Here is a 19900-nt window from a genome sequence, read left to right as displayed (position 1 = left end):
CTGATCGCCGGCGGAGGCGCGAGGGGATATTAGGGGTGCCGGGGCGCTGGCTGCGGGGCTTGGGCGGGGGTCCGCGGCAGAGCGAGGCCGGCGCGGACGATGGGGGGCGTGTTCTGGAGGCGGCCACGCGCCGCGAGGCCCAGGCACCAGCGGCAGACGAGGGAGGAGCCTCAGCCACTCAAGAGCTGTGTCCCGCAGCCTCGCCTCTACCCGAGGATTCACCACAGACCCCTTTGTGTTTCTGCCCCCGCCCCGGAGGCGCCACAGCCGGCGGCGCTGAGTTCCTTCATTGGCTCAGCAGAAGGTTTCATAGATTGGCTCCCGAGTCGCTTGGCGTGGTCCGACTCTTCTCATAATTATTGGTCGCCTGAGCTGCTGCTCAGACCGCCGCGCGATGTGATTGCCCGGACGCTCGGAGTCCCTGGAAGCAGTTCCGGGAAACCCCGCGTGCTGCTGGGATCGCGTCTCCGTCCATGAGGGGGGGGAGGGGGTGGCGCGCGCGCCATTTCTAGTCGTTTTCAAAGCGCCTCGCGCTGATTCTCACGGGCCCGGCCGCCGGCCCCAGCTCTGCCCTGGTGAGTCTCGCGCCGGCCCGTGGGGGGGAGGGGCCGGGAGCCCCGATCGAACCAACTCGGTGCGGCCCGGGCACGGCGCCTTGTCCCCAGTTTCGTTTTCTTCCGAGGTCCCGGGGTGGGGGTGGGGATGGTCTGGGGGCGGCCTCGGCCTCCTCCGGCCTCGTAGCCGAGGGCCTAGCCCCGTTGAGGCGTCCCCTCGCCCTCGGTCATCCCTTCCCTCCCTCCAGGCGGCCCGCCGGGCGCTCTCCGCGCGGCCTGCCAGGGTCGGCCGTGTTTTTCCCGCCTCCGCCCGCCGCTCCACGCGGCCGGGTCCGGCCGGCGGCCTGGGGCGCCCGGGGCCCCGTCGCTTCAATTTCCGGAGCCGCTTCGTTCTCTTCTCTGCCGGCCTAGGCACGAATGGGATGTGTTGATGATGGCGACGGGCCTGAAGGGGTGGGTGGGCCGAGGGAGGGATGCAAACCCCAGGATTACCTGAGCCCAGAGAAAACTTTGTGTAAGCGGAAGCCGCAAGGCCGATTTGTGTAGGAAGCCTCCTCCCCTCCCCCATTCTGCATGCTGCAAGCCGAGATTTGAAGGAAAAAATGACTACCAGAGGCCACGAAACTTAGGCTTCAAGCGCGCCTGAGGTGAATAATTCAAAGTCACAGGCGCACTAAATTGGAAAGGCGATTCTTCTTCTTACACGGTAGTAACCGTAGTGCCAAGTTTAAAACTTAAGGCCAAGGGGTTCTTGAAAGGTTCAGTCCTTAAACACTAACCTGTTTGAGATTTTTGCTGTCCCCAAGAAGCTGAATTTATGTCTCGTGAGTCAGACGTAGGATAAGGGCTTGACGGTCCTGAGCCATGAGATAACCGTTAGTTTCATTCGTCGGTTCTTTTAAAGCCCTTCTCTTAAGAAGATTTGCACAGAGATGTTCAGAAAAGGGGGAGAAGCTGCTGCTGACTTACTAAATTTCCCAGCAGCCCTTAAATCTTATTTAAATTTGTACGTTTTGCAAAAATGCTTAGCTCAAATGACACCAGTTACATTAGTATATTTGCTGCATCCAGAAATATGGTTTGGCTGTGTGGCATTGTGTTGAATTGACGAGTTTTAAATGGTCTCATATAACAACAGTCTTTTTTAAATGAACCACATTGTATTTGTTTTGAAGAGAGAGATTTTTTTCTTGATCTGCAAGGGTTTCTGGAATCCATTTTACATTTTTTGGTTAAAAGTTTACAAGCTTAAACATTTTCAACCAATTTCAGAATCAACTTCTAGAGAGCCTTTAAAATGAAATGGTAGTCATAAATATTTCTGTCTTGTGCTTAATACACAACTTGTCTTTTTGCTTTACACATACTTAAAAAATACCAACTTAACAGATGTTCATTGAACTTTTCTGTTAAAAATTTGCTTCCTTTCTGTGATTAATATTATTCCCAGTTGTCATACTGTAATGGTCTTGTGATACTGAGAACTTTTGAGTTCTGATGATCTTCTGGTTGTATTTGGGGATGGAGGAGCATGGGAAAACAGAACTATATGTTCATAAAGAGATTTTGGACTTTAAGATGCATCTTTATAGAAATAGGTTGTATTAATCAATAAACTTACCCATCTTACACTATAAGTAGTTTCTTGATCAAAAGGGTGCCAGTTTTGAATGTTTTCATTTTTGCCAGTTCACCAGATTTTGAGGCTTGCCTTGAGAAACATTTGTCACCCAGAGTTAAACCAGAAAGTCTGCGTCTGTATAGACATTAGTGGGCTATCAAGTCTTAATAATGTTTTGTAATCATAGGTCATGATATTGTTTATCTCATTATCAGAGTAATAACCTTTTCTGCATTTTCCTCTCATCCTACTTTCTGTTACCTCCTTCCCTTTGGTCTTCTTTCCTTTTCCATTAACTTCAGTAAGTATCAGTGGACTTTGAAATGAAAACAAGTTGTTTTAAGTCAGAAAACTGCACCTGGTGCATTTGCACTGAGTTTGATAGGCAATCTGAAAGTGTGGTTATCTTAGCGGGTTTTAGTGCTTCTTAGGAAACTTGTATTTTCTTTATAGCTGACTGGGTATCTTGAGTTTCATCAAGAAAAGCAGGCTTCTTCTTGAGATCCACCTCATGTCCTTTATTTCAGTATTTGTTGCAGTGTCTTTTTCTGCTGCTTAATATCTTCATCACGTTATAATTTCACCACAGACAAATGCACTTTAATTCCTTGTCTTTTGAGGCACTTTAGAGACTGACATTGTGTGGGTTTATTATTCTCTCTCTTCAAGGAGTTTTTCTGCATTACATAGGGGTTGAACATACAAAATGATTTGGGGAGGTTAATCTGAGACATCTGACCTGAGTTTATCCTAATTAGGTAACGTTTGTTGAAATTACTTGGAAGAAGTTGGTTGTCCATTCTTCAACATGTTTTTGCAGCTTTATTACTGATAAGAAAAATTCAGTGTGTACTCATGATTTTTTTTGAAGAAGCAACTTCAACTATAGCTCGCTTTTTCTTTTATGTGGACTTAAAACAACCATTTAGCTTTTAAAGTTGGTCATTTTTTCTTTTAAATCTGTGAATGGGAATAGCAAATTAATTTTAGAACAACAATTAATGTCAAGTTTTTTTTGTTTTGTTTTGTTTGGTTTAAGTGAGGTGGAGAAAACCCAAACCACTAGTATGTTGAGCTACAGAACAGGGCATTTATTTCACACCAATCTTAGATCTGAAGCAGAGCTAGGAAAATTTGAAAGTTCTTAAACCTTGATTAAGTGGTCTGTGGGTGTTCATTCTGTTTTTATACCAAACTTTAAAGAACTGTATAAGAATTGAGAGTTGAGGGGCTCTTTAGGATTTTATGGTGATTTGTTGACATGCTTTAAGGACACAACAGCTGCTTTTGTTAATAAGCGATTTAACCTTCAGTAAATTCAAGCCTTTATTTAACCTAGTGTACATGAAGTTCCTTAAAGATCTGATGCTTCCATGTACATTTTCTGTGGTTTTTACAGGATGATTATTGCAAATTTAGGTCAGATACATCACAAAAGGCATAAAATAATATTTTGATAGAGGTCGTTAGCAGCATGTATACAAATTAGTTTAGATAAATCATGCATTGTCCTACAAACTAGTTATTTCTGGCTTAATGTAATATAGCTCCTGAATTTTTTCCAGCAGCATAATAAAATGGCTAATCAGGTGAATGGTAATGCGGTACAGTTAAAAGAAGAGGAAGAACCAATGGATACTTCCAGTGTAACTCACACAGAACACTACAAGACACTGATAGAGGCAGGCCTCCCACAGAAGGTGGCAGAAAGACTTGATGAAATATTTCAGACAGGTATAATATGCATTTCTTGTTTCTGACTGGTTATGAAAGTGAGGGCAAACCACTTTGAATTTTATAGATTTTTTTTAAGGTTAAATAATACTGTTTCTGATCTATGTAGAGCTAAATGTTTGTTACTTTCCCTTCACTGAGGGCATATTGGGTTTGACTTTGATATTCTTATTTCATTATTTTGAAGCCTTCTTAGTGTTGAATATGCAGTCTTAGTTGTTTCAGAACAGTACATCAATTTGTCTTAGATTTATCACCAATTAAAATATGTCTTAGCGTTCCAAATTTTACATTTTTTTCTTAATCTAAATCAGTCATCATTTTGCTTTTACTTTCTACTTTTATCTTCTTAACGTGATTGTTAAATCAGCTTAGGTCTGATTAGGTGGCACAATAAGAGGGCTAGACTGTAGTGTCTGAAATGATAATATATGAGACTCCTTGAGAGTTTGTGGCCTTTCTAGTTTCTAATGGACAGAAACCCACATCTCTCAGTAATTTGGAAGTGTTTGGTTTGTAACAGCTGCTTTTTTTTTTTTTAATCTTAGAAGTCCCATGGTTAAGTGTTTAAGCAAATTTGAACATCTTAATATGGTTGGTTGTTAAGTGGTTTGAAGTTTTAAAGAGGGAGAGAAATACTTACCCTTAGGGAGTGTTGTTCATAAATAACGTGTCCTCCTCCTTTAGGGCCATAGATGGAAACTTTCTTCCTGTGTTTTGTGTGCCTATCCAGATTCTGAGAGAGAGAATTGAATTGTCTCACAAATGTGTCTTAAGTACTGTTTTTTGTCCTAAAAAAAAATTAAATCTGAAAAGTTCAGGATAATTTTAGACATTAAAATGACTTCTAAAAATGACTCCTGGGTGATGGTCCCATTTGAAAATCAGTCCTCAGGAACTTCTGTGACATTCTGCCATAGAGAAATGGCAGTCATCTGCTTAGAGATGCTCTCTAGTAGAGTGTTCTGTTATTGATAAGAGGCTGATGGTTTGGGGTGTAGGGTTGGATTGACCGGATTGATGGGTGTCCTGAGTTGTGGCTTTGGGTGGTAGTATGGAATAGTCAAGTAAGGAAATGCCAATTTTTTAGGAATGCTCATTTTGAGCCTTTAAAGCAAATCATGGCAACATTTTTTAAAAGTAACTTTGCAAGTGACAGTTACATTTATTTAAAATATATTTACCATATGAAATAAAGTTCTTTTTTGTTTTACCGAAATGGAGTCACTTTTGATGTTAGTTCATATGGACTTGGGGGTTTCAATCCGCCAAATATTTCCATTTTACATTGGATCAATTCTGAAACATATTCCTTATATGTACGTAGAGAGAGAAATATAACAAACTTAACAGACTTAAGTTACATTTTAAATGTAGTAAAGTTCTCTGTGCAGTTAAATAGCCTACATAAATAGAATGCAGTGCATATATTTTCTGTACAGTTTACTTGTAAATCCATAGTAAAGTCCTTAATGCCATTTGGAAAAAAAAATGTCATTGTAGACAGTGTTGTGAATGTCATAGCATCTTTTAAATCTCAGCCTGACACATTAGAAGAACAAAAAAAAATGCTTTAAAGTATGACTTTCAGAATTGATTAATCAAGCTGCATTTGCATTTGTAGAAGATTTTAAAATTATGCCTTTCCACATTCTGACTGCAGCAAAATAGATGCTCAGGATAAACAAATGAGTTTCATTTTATCTTTGGTGCTAAGAAGGGAAACCCTTTGACACTTTGGGGAGTGGAAAGAATTATTTAGTAAAAGTGGTTCTTTTGTATTTTTTTCCCCACCTCTTGTGTGGTTAGCAACAATTACAACAGTCCATATAATTTGAAGGTCGATCTTTGGGAAATAAAGTGTATTCTTACCACTCTAACAAATCAGTTATGGTAATGCTTAATCTGTAGTGTAGTATTGAACATCAGATTTAACTTGCAAGACTTAAACCTTTTGGGGAGTGGGAAATGGGGTTAGGATTTTTGTGTTTTTTGTGGGATATGGGGATTGAAATTCATGTTTATAGGTGTTGACATTTATCTCTTTTTTTCATATTTGTACTCTTGACTTTTCTATATAGTGTCTCTAGCTGCCTTTATGCATATAGTTAAATGAAAATGTAGTTTGTTAGTTGATAGTATTGAATATAACATTTCTGGATTAAACTTTGATAGCACAGTTTAGATTATCCCTTTTGTTGCAATAATGTTACCCCTTTTCAATTTAATTTTTAGGATTGGTAGCGTATGTCGATCTTGATGAAAGAGCAATTGATGCTCTCAGGGAATTTAATGAAGAAGGAGCTCTGTCTGTACTACAACAGTTCAAGGAAAGTGACTTGTCACATGTTCAGGTAAGGCCATTTCTCAAAAATGTCTTTGAACAACTGATTATCTGAAGTTATTTTACCATTACTTTTTTTTTCCTGAGGAGAAGTGGTATTTTTTTTGTTTGTGACTACCTCTGCTTCTTTTAAAAAATTAAAGAAAAAAAAATCTGCTTTTGAGAGAGTTTTCAGAAGCATGAATATAAAGTAAAAATTTCCCCCTACTCCTTTGTTTTTTGTAAATTATTTAAAAAATTTATAATCTGTGTTAGAGCTTGTTAATGGTTATTAGGTTATTACAAATTTAAATTACTCAGATTTTAAGCATTTTTGGGTTATCTGATTCTGTCATGTTATCTTGGAATGAAATAATGTAGGTGGAAGGAATAGTTTCAGAATGTCTGGCAAAGATAGTCCACAGGCATTTAAATATCAACAAATGGGAAGCTCAGAAGGTAAGCTCCCTGAGGTCCTGGCTGTCTCTGTTGCTCCAGTTTCTGGCACATAGTAACCACTCAGCAAATATTTGTTGAGTGAATAAATGAGTAAATATTTTGTTGAAATTGTGGTCTTCTGAAATTTAATTATGTGTGTGACCTTTCAATAATTCTTGGTGATTCTTTTTCATTGAATTACTTGCCTGTTTTAGAACAAAAGTGCATTTTTATGTGGAGTTATGAAGACCTACCGGCAAAGGGAGAAACAGGGGAGCAAGGTGCAAGAGTCCACAAAGGGACCTGATGAAGCAAAGATCAAGGTAAAGCTTGACTTGGATAGTTGTAATGAAATTAAATTTAATGATGAGATGGAATGCTGCTTTTTCTGTTTCCTAGACACGGTTTTCATAGTTCTACTTAAAAAAAAAAACCTAGTGTTTAAAAATGACATAATTCAGGGCAAGTTACATAAGAATTTGGGGGCAAACACTGAATTGTTTGGTGAAAAACCCTGATTTAGACTCTCCTCATTTCTTGTTCTTCTAACTACAAATGATATATATTTATTGGTGCTTCCAATAATAGTTTTTTGGATTGATCAGTCATGTCTCTTGGTTCAGTTTTTTTCCAAGTACTTGGTTTCTTTTTTGGTAAAGAGGTGTTTTATAACTGCTGTCCTCCTTTTGAATTTTTTTATTTATCTCAATTTATTTGTAAACTTAGGAAGAGTAATAGTGCCTACCTCATAAGTTGTGAGGATTAAAGCAATTAAGATACATAAAGCACTTAGAATAAGCCTGACATGTAGCAAAAACTGTATAGCTAACCATTATTATTATTACTACTAGTAGTATTTAGATAAATTGCTCTGAAAGGTGAATATAGGTCTTTCAGTGAAAGACAGTAAATCTAATTCCTTAGTTAAATGGATATTGATGTTTTGCTGCAGTAATAGACTTTCCAATTTGAAATAGTTATGTAATGTTGAAGCTGTTTGAACAGCTGTTTTAAACAGGAAATATAACTTGTAATTTCTGTCACATAACTAGTTTACGTAGTGCTTCTCTGTACCTTCTTTGCCTCATCTGTAAAATAGTATCTTATTCTTAATATTTTTAAATAATTAAATATGTGAAAATTCATTTGGTATAATAGTTGCTTTAAAAAAAAATTACTGTTCATTGAATAGGCTTATGTTATTTCCCTAAAGCTGGCCATTTGTTCTTGGTAAGGTGTATATTACATATTTAATGTGTGTATATTACATATTACACAATGTGTAAATGTGTAATATACATATATATTATATATTTATTATATATTACATGTATTTCTTTGTTTAAAAGTAGAGCAGCTCTGTTTGAGTCATGTTAGAATGTGGGGCTTAAGGTAACCCAGGAATTCCAGAGTGCCTCCACACATATTTTTGAAAACCACTTAACTTGATGTCTAAAATTTTTTGTTGCTTTCACATTGTATACAGATCTTCCTCAACTTGTGATGGGGTTATGTCCTGATAAACCCATCGTAAGTTGAAAATACGGCAAGTTGAAGATGCATTTAATACACCTAACCTACTGAAACCGTAGCCTAGCTTACCTTAAATGTGCTCAACATTAGCCTACTGGTGGGCAAAATCATCTGACACAAAGCTTATTTCATAATAAAGTGTTAAATATCTCATGGAATTTATTGAATACTGTAGTGAAAGTAAAAAACAGAATGGTTGCAAGTGTGTGGATTGTTACCCTTGGGGTCACAGGGCTGAGTAGGAGCTGAGGCTCCTTACCACTGCCCAGCATCATGAGAATATTGTACTGCATATTGCTAACCTGGGAAAAGATCTAAATTCAGAGTTCGAAGCACGGTTTCTGCTGAATGCCTATTGCTTTCACACCATTGTGAAGTTGAAAAATCGTAAGTCCAACCATCATCTGTAATTTTTAAAACCCAAAGTGTAAAATTCTCCTCGTCCTAAGATAGATTGCATTTCTTTTTATGCCATTATGTGCTTTGTTCTTTAGACCTTTCATATAAACACAAATTCTTGAGGGAAAGAACATTACTTTCTTTTTCTATAATTCTTAATACCTAATGTAATATTATGAGGAAGGTTGGTAATGAGGAAACTTGTGTTTCGAAATCTGAGTATACTCATTGGGTAGTTGCCAAATATTTTGAGTCTGTGTTGTATGGGAAACGGTCTGGTTTTTATAGAGCTTACGGTATAGCAGGAGTACAAAACAAAAGAATCAAACAAAGGTTAAATTATTTGAATACAATGGAAAGAGTTAAGATGATGTAAGAAATAGTAAATGAGAGAAGCTGCATGAAGGAAGTAGGACTTGTGGTTTTTATAGATAGAGAGTATTTGAAAAGAATCACTGTTGGATGTAAGTATGAAATGTAAAAGGAACGAGTAAGGAAAGAGGTCCAGTTGAAGTTGAGGGGGATACAAAATTAGGACTACTGTAGTATGTAAGCATGCATAGGTAGCCTGGGGCCAACTTAGGTCTTTTTTTTAATAATCCTTGCCTCTTTTCTGTTCTCATTGATAACAAGTGGTATGTGCTTACAGACTTAATTACCTACAACTCTTTCCATTAAATACATGGAAAGAAGCATTAAAATAAAGTGGGAGACCATGTGTGAGTGGTACCAGTGTGAATTTTGACTTTTTTAACTAAACTAAAATACAAAGCCTAAGATGTTGGGCTACCTTTTGGAAAAGATTAATATACTGATTTGTGTGTGTGAGAGAGATTTAATATTCAAATATAAACATATATATAATTATCTTTAGGCCTTGCTTGAGAGGACTGGTTATACTCTGGATGTAACCACAGGACAGAGGAAGTATGGTGGTCCTCCACCAGACAGTGTGTACTCTGGTGTGCAGCCTGGAATTGGAACAGAAGTAAGTGTTCTTGAGCTGTTTGCTGAAATCTTTACAGTTTGTGAATTAATTCCATTGACTGTATGATGGGGGAAAATACGTGATTTCCTTGTGAAGTGTAGCTATTATTAGTTTTTTGGATATCCATCTGTGTTTTGCTGCCAACATAAGCAAGGATAATCATGTGACTGGTGGATACCCAAACACTTTGTAAAGGAATATAGATTCTTGGAACTGGTTGATAAAACCGTACAAGTAGCAACACATCATTTTTTGGGCTTGGGTTATTAGGAGGTTATTAGGAGAAACAGTTGCTTTATTCTGTTTTTATGTAAGTAATTTGGAACATGCTTGTCCTCTCTCCCACCGTCAAATAGAAGGTACTCAGTATTTACTGAGACTTATTGATGGGAGTGGGTAGCACAAGGGAAGGATGTGGAATCAGGTGAAAGGTTGAGCACATTGGTCTGTCCTTAAACAAAGCAGTTCCTCCTCCGTCTGTGTTCTCATGAAGATTTCTTTATATGACTTCATGTTAGCCTATTCTAGTCATTTAAATGGAGAAAAGTATATGCCAAAATGTAAGCTCTATTACAGATGACTCTTTCTTTGATTTGGTGTCTCCACTGTCTATATTTAGTGTCTATCTTAATGCCAGAAACATAATGTAGGCACAAAATGTTTGATGAATAATTGGTTATGTTTTTTCCTTTGAATGCTGAAATCGTGGCCTTGTAACTTAAAATTTAAACTTGGTTAAATGATAATTTTATAGGATTTTCTTTATAACAGTGATAAGGGGTAGGTTCCTTAGGTGATAATGTCAGCTAAATATTTAAGTAGTATTATTACGTATCTCCAATTTATATATTAGAATTCTAAGAAATCTTAAAAGTTTACTCTAATTCCTGTTTGAGTAACTTTAAAGGAAACAGGAATGCCTTATTCAACTATTATCAATGACACCCTCTTAAAAGCTAAAACTTACAGATAACCAAAAGGAAAGATTATTTTTAGTTTGTGAGTAAAGGTATCACCATTTAACATGACTTTTTAGATGTATATCAGAACTAGTTCTAGTTGTCTTCTTTGTGTATAGAAGGGAGTTTACATCCATTGGTCGTTGGTTCCTGAACTTCTTTTAAACAATATTACAGTTAATATTCTGTTCCTTAATATTTAATATTATTAAAAGGGGATCGAGGCATTTTTATTTTATGGTACCTGAGTCAACTTCATGTGATTGTTTTGAGTTTGTTAAATTACTCTAAATTACTTTATATAATTATTGGTAGAGTTATAATTGGGAGTCTGAACCATCTCAGTTCCGTACAGGAGCAAATGTCATGAAAACATTATATAGAAGTGAATAATACTTGGACCTTTTTTTCCATTTTTATCCTCTTACTAGTCACCCTCTGCCATCCTTCATCTGTAGTGTTCAACTTACGTTGTGAACCCTTTCAAATCTGTATTTATATTTTATTTACTTTTTAAACATTATAGAAATACAGTTCAACTTTTACTTGAATTTTGAAGATGTGTATTTTTTCTAATGGTTTTAAAATTCTTAACATCAGGAATTTTTTTTCTTACCTTAAACCCTCATATAAAGTGAATAACTCTGTCCTTTGTACTTTGCTTGCTCTTGAGGCAGCCTTTAATACCTTCAAGAGGGGAATACAGTTTGAAAAATCTATACCATTCAGGATGTGGTATCCTTGTTAGTATTTACCAATTATTTATTTATCTTAGTCTCGTTTCTTCAACCAGTTACAAAATCCTTAGGAGTAAAAATTAAGTCTATTAAACACTGTTACATTCTTTACATTGCCCAGTACATCCTGGTATAAAATTAGTTGGCTATATATTTCCTAATTATAGAAACAAATGTTTTTAGCCCATTAGATTGGTTTCATAAATGAGCTCATTAATGGAGACTTGTTTTATCTTTGCTTTATATAGGAAAGGAAGGAGTTTGCTAGCACTCTTTTTAAGATTTCACTGAAAGCACTTGAGCAATTTAATAGGATAAACTATTTTGAGTATCCAGTTATAAACAAATAATTGTTTATCTAATTATTAAATATGTGTACATTCTTTTGTATTCATTGTCTTCAGAAGAAAGGCATTTTCCCATATATTAGGTATCGTAATATACAGAGGTATTGTTGAAGCAAAGTTCTTGTATGAGATAACCAGCCTAAGCCACTCCTCTCAAGCAGTTTGTTACAACATAATCCCAGTGTAAAGTTTTCAATTCCTCCCATAAAGTTAGATTTCATGAGATTTAGCCTATACTTATTGAAAGTTTAAGTTTTGAAAAATCACAGAAATAAGAGGTTTTTAATATATTGGGCTGCTGATTTAATAAACAAATTGGTTGTAATTGGTGTCATTTTTCATGCTTTGAGGTTTAGGATTTTGTTATTTTAGGTTTCATTACAGTCATTAAAAGTTTTTAGGTCTTCATTGAGGAAGTTGAAATTAGTGTCAGTGCTTAAGACTGACAATGTTAAAATTATGAGAAGACTCTGAGGTTGCAGCTTTGGATTAAATCTGTGTAAATTAATCCTATAAATGAGCATCCATTAAAAGACATTGTTGTTAAGCATTGTCCTGAGATGTAACATATACAAGAATGATAGGTATTAATTTTTTTCTTTTTTTTAAAATTCAGGTATTATTGATGTATACTCTTATGAAGGTTTCACATGAAAAAACAATGTGGTTACTACATTTACCCATATTATCAAGTCTCCACCCATACCCCAATGCAGTCACTGTCCATCAGTGTAGTAAGATGCCGCAGATTCATTATTTGCCTTCTCTGTGCTACACTGTCTTCCCTGTGACCCCTCACACCATGTGCACTAAACATAATACCCCTCAATCCCATTCTCCCTCCCTCCCCACCCACCCTCCCTTTTGGTAACTGCTAGTCCGTTCTTGGAGTCTGTGAGTCTGCTGCTGTTTTGTTCCTTCAGTTTTGCTTTGTTGTTACACTCCACAAATGAGGGAAATAATTTGGCACTTGTCTTTCTTGTCTGGCTTATTTCACTGAGCATGGTACCTTTCAGCTCCATCCATGTTGTTGCAAATGGTAGGATTTGTTTGTTTCTTACAGCTGAATAGTTTTCCATTGTGTATATGTACCACATCTTTATCCATTCATCTACTGATGGACACTTAGGTTGCTTCCATATCTTGGCTATTGTAAATAGTGCTGCGATAAACATAGGGGTGCATATGTCTTTTTCAAACTGGGCTGCTGCATTCTTGGTAAAATTTGGGATTCCTGGGTCAAATGGTATATCTATTTATAGTTTTTTGAGGAACCTCCATATTGCTTTCCACAGTGGTTGAACTAGCTTACATTCCCACCAGCAGTGTAGGAGGGTTCCTCTTTCTCTGCATCCTCACCAGCATTTGTTCTTAGTCTTTTCGATGCTAGCCATCCTTACTGGTGTGAGGTGATATCTCACTGTGGTTTTAATTTGCATTTCTCTGATGATTAGTAATGTGGAGCATCTTTTCATGTGCCTGTTGGCCATCTGAATTTCTTCTTTGGAGAAGTGTTCAGATCCTCTGCCCATTTTTTAATTGGGTTATTTGCTTTTTGGGTGTTGAGGCGTGTGAGTTCTTACATATTTTGGATGTTAACCCCTTGTCAGATATGTCATTTACAAATTTATTCTCCCATACTGTAGGATGCCTTTTTGTTCTGTTGATGGTGTCCTTTGCTGTACAGAAACTTTTTAGCTTGATGTAGTCCCATGTGTTCATTTTTGCTTTTGTTTCCCTTGGTAGGTATTTTGAAACGTATTTTTTCGTGTGTCTTGGCTCTTGAACCTAGTGTGGTTATAATGTCTTTGTATTCTTAAGCTGGTATTGTAAAACTGTTTGGAAAGCAAATTTTGTTTTAACTCCTGTTGACATAAATGGAGATCATGGACACCATGGCTGTATAATAAGCTCTTAAAAAAAAGCATGGCACTGATGTTCTGTGGAGGAGTTCAAAGGAAATGGTAGATTGAGATCTCATTCTTTGTAATATTAACTCATAGAAATGTTTACAGAACCAGCGTATTTAACAGAGAAGACCTAAAAATATATGACTTAGTAGCTCCTTAATTAAATTATATATAACAAAAAGCTTCTGTGTTTGCAAAATAGCAAGTAGGAGCTGGATAATGGAAAAACCCTAGTAAACACTAGGAAGACTGTTGAGCTGCCTGTTATTTGTTACTTTTTGGGTCTCAGAGGGCTTCCTCTATCACTTTAGAAGTATTCTCTCGAAAGATAGTAGATAGTCAAAACACTTAACTAGATAGATGCCTACTTAGTAAAGAAAGAACGAGTGTTTGGTATTCACTAGATTCTCTTGGTTCTGGAGGAGGGAGGATTTCCTGCTCATGACTTAATGTGCTTACTCTGAACAGCTCATGTGTAGCCACGATGGCTCAGGGATCAACAAGTTAATAAAAAGAGAATGTTTCTATTTGTTTTAATTAATGAAAAATTGAGCTTTAAAACTTTGAAAGGAGTAATGCTTAGTTTTTGAATACTGTTTATTTTGGGCCTTTGAAGTGTTTTTTTTTAAGTCCTGAGTTATAAACTGATCTTGAAATGAAGCCATCTCCCATTCCTCAGATGAGTCAGTATTTTTGGCCTGTTTTTTCATGGACCCCAGTGATTGTACTACTAGGGACTTGGTTGATTTTTCTTCTAAAGTAAAACAATATTCTTATGGATTATATGTAGGTTCTAACATTCAAATGATACTATAGAGTATAAGGACCTTACCCTTATGAATCCTTTCTGTAAAGTGATTAATAATCATTAAATTATTTTCCCTGAAAATACAGATTTTTCATTTTAGGTTTGCTTAATGAGGGAAACCCTGTTTGGTTCTAAAAATAAAGGCTCAAGTGTCATATAAGTAGTATACTAAACTAATACTCAGTTAACTATCAAATATATTTTCATAGTGCCACTGTATGTGTTCTGGCTTTGCTTTACATGTATTTTATTGCACAGAGATAAAGTAATGGATAGCGGACAGGTAACTATAAAGCCCTATTGCATTCTGTTATGAAGCAGAATTTACTTCCTAAAACAGTTTCTAAATATTCAAATACAAATATCCTCAAATGCAATAATACTCTAATCAGATGGGGCCAGAGAGCCTAACCACAATGTAAGAACACATTTCAAAATGAAAACCAATTATCCTTGTGTATTTCTTGTCTCAGGATACCTTTTGTTGGTGTTTTTTTTTTTTAGCGCTATGCTCTTTTAATGAATGCTCATTTATAGGGCTGATGATACCGGGTAGTACAGCTGATGCTAACACCAGTTGGTGTTGTAAACTGGATGTTTTGAAGGCAGATAAAACAATTTATTGATGAGTTGGATATGGGGATATGAGAGAAAAAAGCCAAAGATGACTTCAGGGCTTATGACCTGAGCAGCTTAGAAGGATGGAGTTTCCATTTATTGAAATGAGGAAGGCTGTAGAGAATAGCAAATTGCAAGATTGAAAGGTAGTAATTCAGTTGTGGACATGTTATGAGTTAGATGTCTCTTATATCTCCAAGTGGATCTGTTGAGTGAACAGTTGCTTGTATGAGCCTGGAGTTAAGGGGGAAAGTTCTGACTGGAGATTATAAATGTGGGAGGCATAAGAACCTAGATATTATTTAAAAACCTTGAGCTCGTCTTGCCTGTATCCACCCTCTCCCCATCCTCTCTGCTGGTTCACAAGCTACCCAGCCTATAGCCCAAGTCACATCTGTCTCCTCTGCAAGCTCCCACACAGGGCAGAGGTGGGATTCAAAGCATGGCTGGCTCATTCCTCTGAGGCCCAGCCTTTTCCACCCCAACTGGCTCCTTCGTCAGGGTTACCCCCATCCTCTGAGCCCCAGTTCCTTCACGCAAGAAATGAGGCTAAGAAGAACTCTTTCTTCTGGGGGCTGTGAGTTACATGGGGTGAAGGGTGAGGAAATTGAAGATGGAGAGACTATTTTTTAACCCATCAAATTAGCAAAGGTTTTTAATTGGTAATACTTGGTGCTGGTGAGTACATGATTCAATGAGACATTTTCATATCCTGCTTCAGAGACTGTATGCCAGTACAATATTTATTGTGATATTCAAAAATAAAAATGAGTTGTTAATATGCAACTGTGGGGTTATTTGAAAGTATATTGCAAAGGGTGTGTCAAAGTATGTAGGCAAATCTACAGAGACAGGGCTTGGAAAAAACAAAAACAAAACCTTGAGCTTGGATATGGTCCAAGGATATGAGCAAGGAAGTGCATGTAGCTAGAGAAAAGGTCTAAGATCTGATTCCTGCAGCCCCTCAACATTTAGAATTTGGGGAGATAAAGAAACTAGCAAAGGAGACTGAGAAGCAAGAGCCGGTGAGTTAAGAGAAAACCAGAGGTGTGGTATCTCAGGAGTGAAGTAAAGTTTTCACAGAAGGAATGGGGGTCAGTTAGATCAAACTTCCAAATAAGATGAGGGCTGAGAATTGATACTTGCTTGTGGCAAAATGGATGTCATTAGTGACTTGGACAAGAATGGTGGTGAAAACCAGATTTGGAGAAGATTCGAGACGGGAAGATAAGGAATTTGAGACAGTTCTCGAGCAATTTTGCTAAAAAGGTAGCAAAGAAATGGGGCAATAGCTGAAAGGTGTTGCCGTCAGGATGTGTTTTTGTTTTAATTTAAATTTAGGGGAGAAATTTTAAGATACCTGTGTGCTGATAGGAATGATCCATTATAAAGTAGGAAATTGATGGTAAAATTATTGCTGGATTGGGTGTCCTTAAGTAGGAGAGAAGGGATAGGATCTGTGCAAAAGTTAACAATCTGAGGTAGATGTTCATTCATTCAAAGATGAGGAGCTACTATATCCTAGGCATTGTGTTCAGTACTGGGAGTAAAAGGAGGAATAAGACGCGGCCTCTCTGCTCACATGGAAATTGAACCCTCTTGTTGGTATTATTCCCAGATGAGGATATTGAGACTCACTGCTTAGGAAACTTGCTCAAGGTAATTAAAATGTAGATTTGAATCCAATGTAAGTTAAAACTATTTCTCACATTCTCTTTACCTTCATAGCTATCACTCTACTATTCCAAACCACCATCAGCCCTTGCCTGGATTGCCCTGTTAACTTGACTGGTCAGCCTGTTTCTACATATAATCAATTTTCTACTTAGCTGCCAGCCTGTTTTTTTTTTTTTTTGGTTTCTGCATATTAACAACTCATTTTTATTTTTGAATATCACAAATTTCAATCGGAATACCTTAAAAATTAGTCTGCATGCATTTAACAAATCTGACAAAGGACAGTATTCAGTTTACTTGGATTATACTATGAAGTTTTAACTGAACAGCCAATTAACATTTAAAATTACTAAGTGCATGTAACAATGAAAACTTCAAAGCATTAATTTGAGACATCCTACCATACGTACATGTTTATGTAACACTAATAGTAATTACCCTGGAGCATAGGCAAAATGCAGATGGAGGAATCACCGTAAAAGCAAGTTTAGGGATTAAATATAATTGTTGACATCACTACTGAGGACAGACTGCTGCCTTCTTAACTTATACAGGGGCTCTTCTTAACCCACCTGTATTCTCTCATTAGAATAATCAAACAACTTCTCACTGGAATCCTCGTCATTCGTTTGTTGTTAGAGTCGTCATCTTCAAACATATTTTCATCTACATCTTCCTTTATCTCTGCTACTACTTTTTATCTGAATCTTCAAACATCTTTTCATCTACATCTTTTTCATCATCATCTTCAAGCCCCTTTTCATCTGCATCATCTTTATCCTTGTTTTCATCTGACTCATATCAAATACTTTTTCTTACATACTGCATCTACCTTTCCATCTGATTCTTCTTCAAACTCTCTGTCAGATACTTCCTCATCAAATACTCTTTAAGAGCTGTCATCTTTGTATTATGATTTTTCAGGTGTCTGACTCTTCATTGAGAACATTTTTATTAAACTCTTTGTTGGAGCCATCCTCATCAAAATCTTTTTCAAGGCTATTGCCCTCAGTTTTTTTTCAGAGCCATCTTGAAACTGCTTTTCAGAAGTCTTCAGATTCTCTTTCTGAGTTATCTTTAGACTCCTTTTGGGAGCTGTCCTCTTTGGACTCCTTGTCAGGGCCATCTTCAGACTCCTTCGCAAGGCCATTCTCTTCATAATCATTTCTGAGTTTCTTCTTTTTGTAATCTCTTTCAGGGTCATTCTCTTTAAGACTTCCCTCTTCTAACTCGTTTTTGAAACTGTCTTCACCAGACCCTTTTTCAGGGTAGTCATCTTCATGCACTCTTAGGGCAGCCTTCCTTAGACTTTCTTTCCAGGCAGCCTTCTTTAGCTTCATTCTGGGGACAGCCTTCTTCAGCCACTTTTTCAGGCCCTCTTTCTTCAGCATTCTTTTCAGAAGCATTTTCTTCAACTTTTCCCCCATCTTCTGTGTTTTCAAACTTCTTTTTACCTACATGTTCATCAAATGCCATTTCTGTTGTAGCTTCTTGAACATTCATTTGGATGTGCTAGGGTGCTCTGAAAAATGCCTTACTCTAGAAGGCCCTAGGCACAGACAGAATTGAACACCAAAGGCCCCTGTTGGCCTCAGGAGCATTGAGGAAAGCCTCCCATCCTCTCAGCCCTTCCTCCCTCTCTCTTGTGGTCTCCTCCACCTGATAATCTATACTCCCATCCCTTGCTTGGGCAGTGATTTGACGGCCACTGAACCACCTTCCATTGAGGGTTTGAATACAATAGTCAGCTTCGTCTGGATCCCTGAAGGACACAGAGGCCACACCACCTGGATGTCTGTCAAAGAGAAGGAGCTTTCTAATTTGTCCAAACTTTAAACACTCTTCTTGAAGGTCTTCTCTGATCTCATTCAGTACCAATGGATCATCCTCAAAATCCATAGGATGAAACATATTTTTGATGATGACAACTTGCTTGTGACGCATTCGAGATGGTCCAGCTCTTCTCTCAGGTCTCCAATCCAACTGCTTTTGTTGCAGAGACAGCTTTTTCTGGTAGTCTTTGCACTTCTTCTTTGAGGCATTATATTCCCCCTTCAGTTGAAACTTTGCCACGTCAACATGTAATTTGTAGCCTCTAATTTCATCTTAATCCAAAAGTTTTAATGCAAGGTCCAAAGATTCTGTCTTCAAATAACCGCAAAGCCCATCTCCTTTAAGGTTTCCTGGATTATCTTTGTAAAGCTTGACCTTAAATTATTTTGTTTGAGGCTCTCTCATAATAATGCCAAACTTGGACATGAGCTGTGTAAATTCATCCACTGTAATGTCTGGAGGCAAACCAGACAAATAAACATTTGTGTTTCTGTCTTCAACACGAAACCATCCTGATTTGGCCTTTCTCTTTTCTCCCCTCTTTTTGGGATCACTGGGTTCAGGGTTTTTTCTTTGCAGAGGTTTCTCTGCAGTCAGAACACTGACATCTTGTATATTTGTGGTAGAGCTAGATGCACCATCACTAGAAAAGCTATAATTGGCCTGATAGGTAGCAATGAAATCTTCACTGATCATGGGGAACCAAGTCTTTTTGTCCAGGTCCCACTCGTAGGGGGTGTCAGCCGGCTGCTGCCCGAAAGAAACAGTTTCTCTGCTGGGATCTTTCTGGGTATTGCCGTTCTTCATGTTTCCATACAGTTCGCAGCTGATCATCAAACCGGGTTTTGTTGTTTCCTTCCAAGTTGTTGCCACTCATGGTGCCAACTTAGCCCAGAAGCAACGTCCAGGCAAGCGAAGAGGCTGAGTTGGTTGGTACTGGTGGGCTCTGCCGACCTTGAGCGCCTCCGCTGATCCAGGGTGCAGCGGGAGGGCGCATGCGCACTGCAGCCACCCACCGGGTCTGAGACGACTGTGGTTCCAGCGGCAACGTCTGGAAGTAACTTGAAAACGGAGGCCCGCCCAAGGTGACACAGTCAACATTGTCGCAGCTGCCAGCCTTTTATAACATAAGTTATACCCGGCCACTCACTTGTCTGCTCAGAATTCTCCGAAGTCTACCCAACACATTTGAAATAAACTCCCAACCGTGGTTTAACTTGATCTGGCCCCTTAGGCGCTCTTTCCCAACACTGTCTCTGGTGGGGACCTTCTTTTCCTGTCAGTAGCCTATTTGCTGTTCTTCAGATATGTCAAGTCTACTTATATCTTTTTGTATTTGTTCCCTTACCTTGGAATGCTCTCCCCTCAGATTTTTAGTTGATTTTTTCCCCCTTAGGTCTTACTTGTAATTCACCTTCTCA

The 19900-nt window shown here is 37.9% G+C and overlaps 1 protein-coding gene and 1 pseudogene across 2 annotated transcripts in view; one reads left to right on the top strand and one right to left on the bottom strand.

Moving 5' to 3' along the window:
* The first annotated feature begins 418 nt into the window (after positions 1 to 418).
* HNRNPR (heterogeneous nuclear ribonucleoprotein R) overlaps positions 419 to 19900 on the top strand; it is a 45035-nt gene continuing 25553 nt past the window's right edge. Inside the window, exons 1-5 of one of the 2 annotated variants that reach the window (XM_036914649.2) lie at positions 443 to 575; positions 3741 to 3909; positions 6145 to 6263; positions 6886 to 6993; positions 9477 to 9590. In XM_036914649.2, coding sequence (XP_036770544.1) covers positions 3753 to 3909; positions 6145 to 6263; positions 6886 to 6993; positions 9477 to 9590 — 498 coding nt within the window. In that variant the 5' untranslated portion in view covers positions 443 to 575; positions 3741 to 3752. Of the gene's footprint in view, positions 576 to 3740; positions 3910 to 6144; positions 6264 to 6885; positions 6994 to 9476; positions 9591 to 19900 lie in introns of both variants that reach the window. The other variant, XM_036914651.2, reaches the window with a different exon arrangement.
* Positions 17222 to 19356, bottom strand: LOC118927005 (HIV Tat-specific factor 1 homolog; annotated as a pseudogene).

Source organism: Manis pentadactyla, chromosome 4, assembly GCF_030020395.1.
Source record: "Manis pentadactyla isolate mManPen7 chromosome 4, mManPen7.hap1, whole genome shotgun sequence".
NCBI classification, from domain to species: domain Eukaryota; kingdom Metazoa; phylum Chordata; class Mammalia; order Pholidota; family Manidae; genus Manis; species Manis pentadactyla.
The sequence above is the reverse complement of the archived record's forward strand: the minus strand, read 5'-3'. Positions and strand labels throughout refer to the sequence as shown.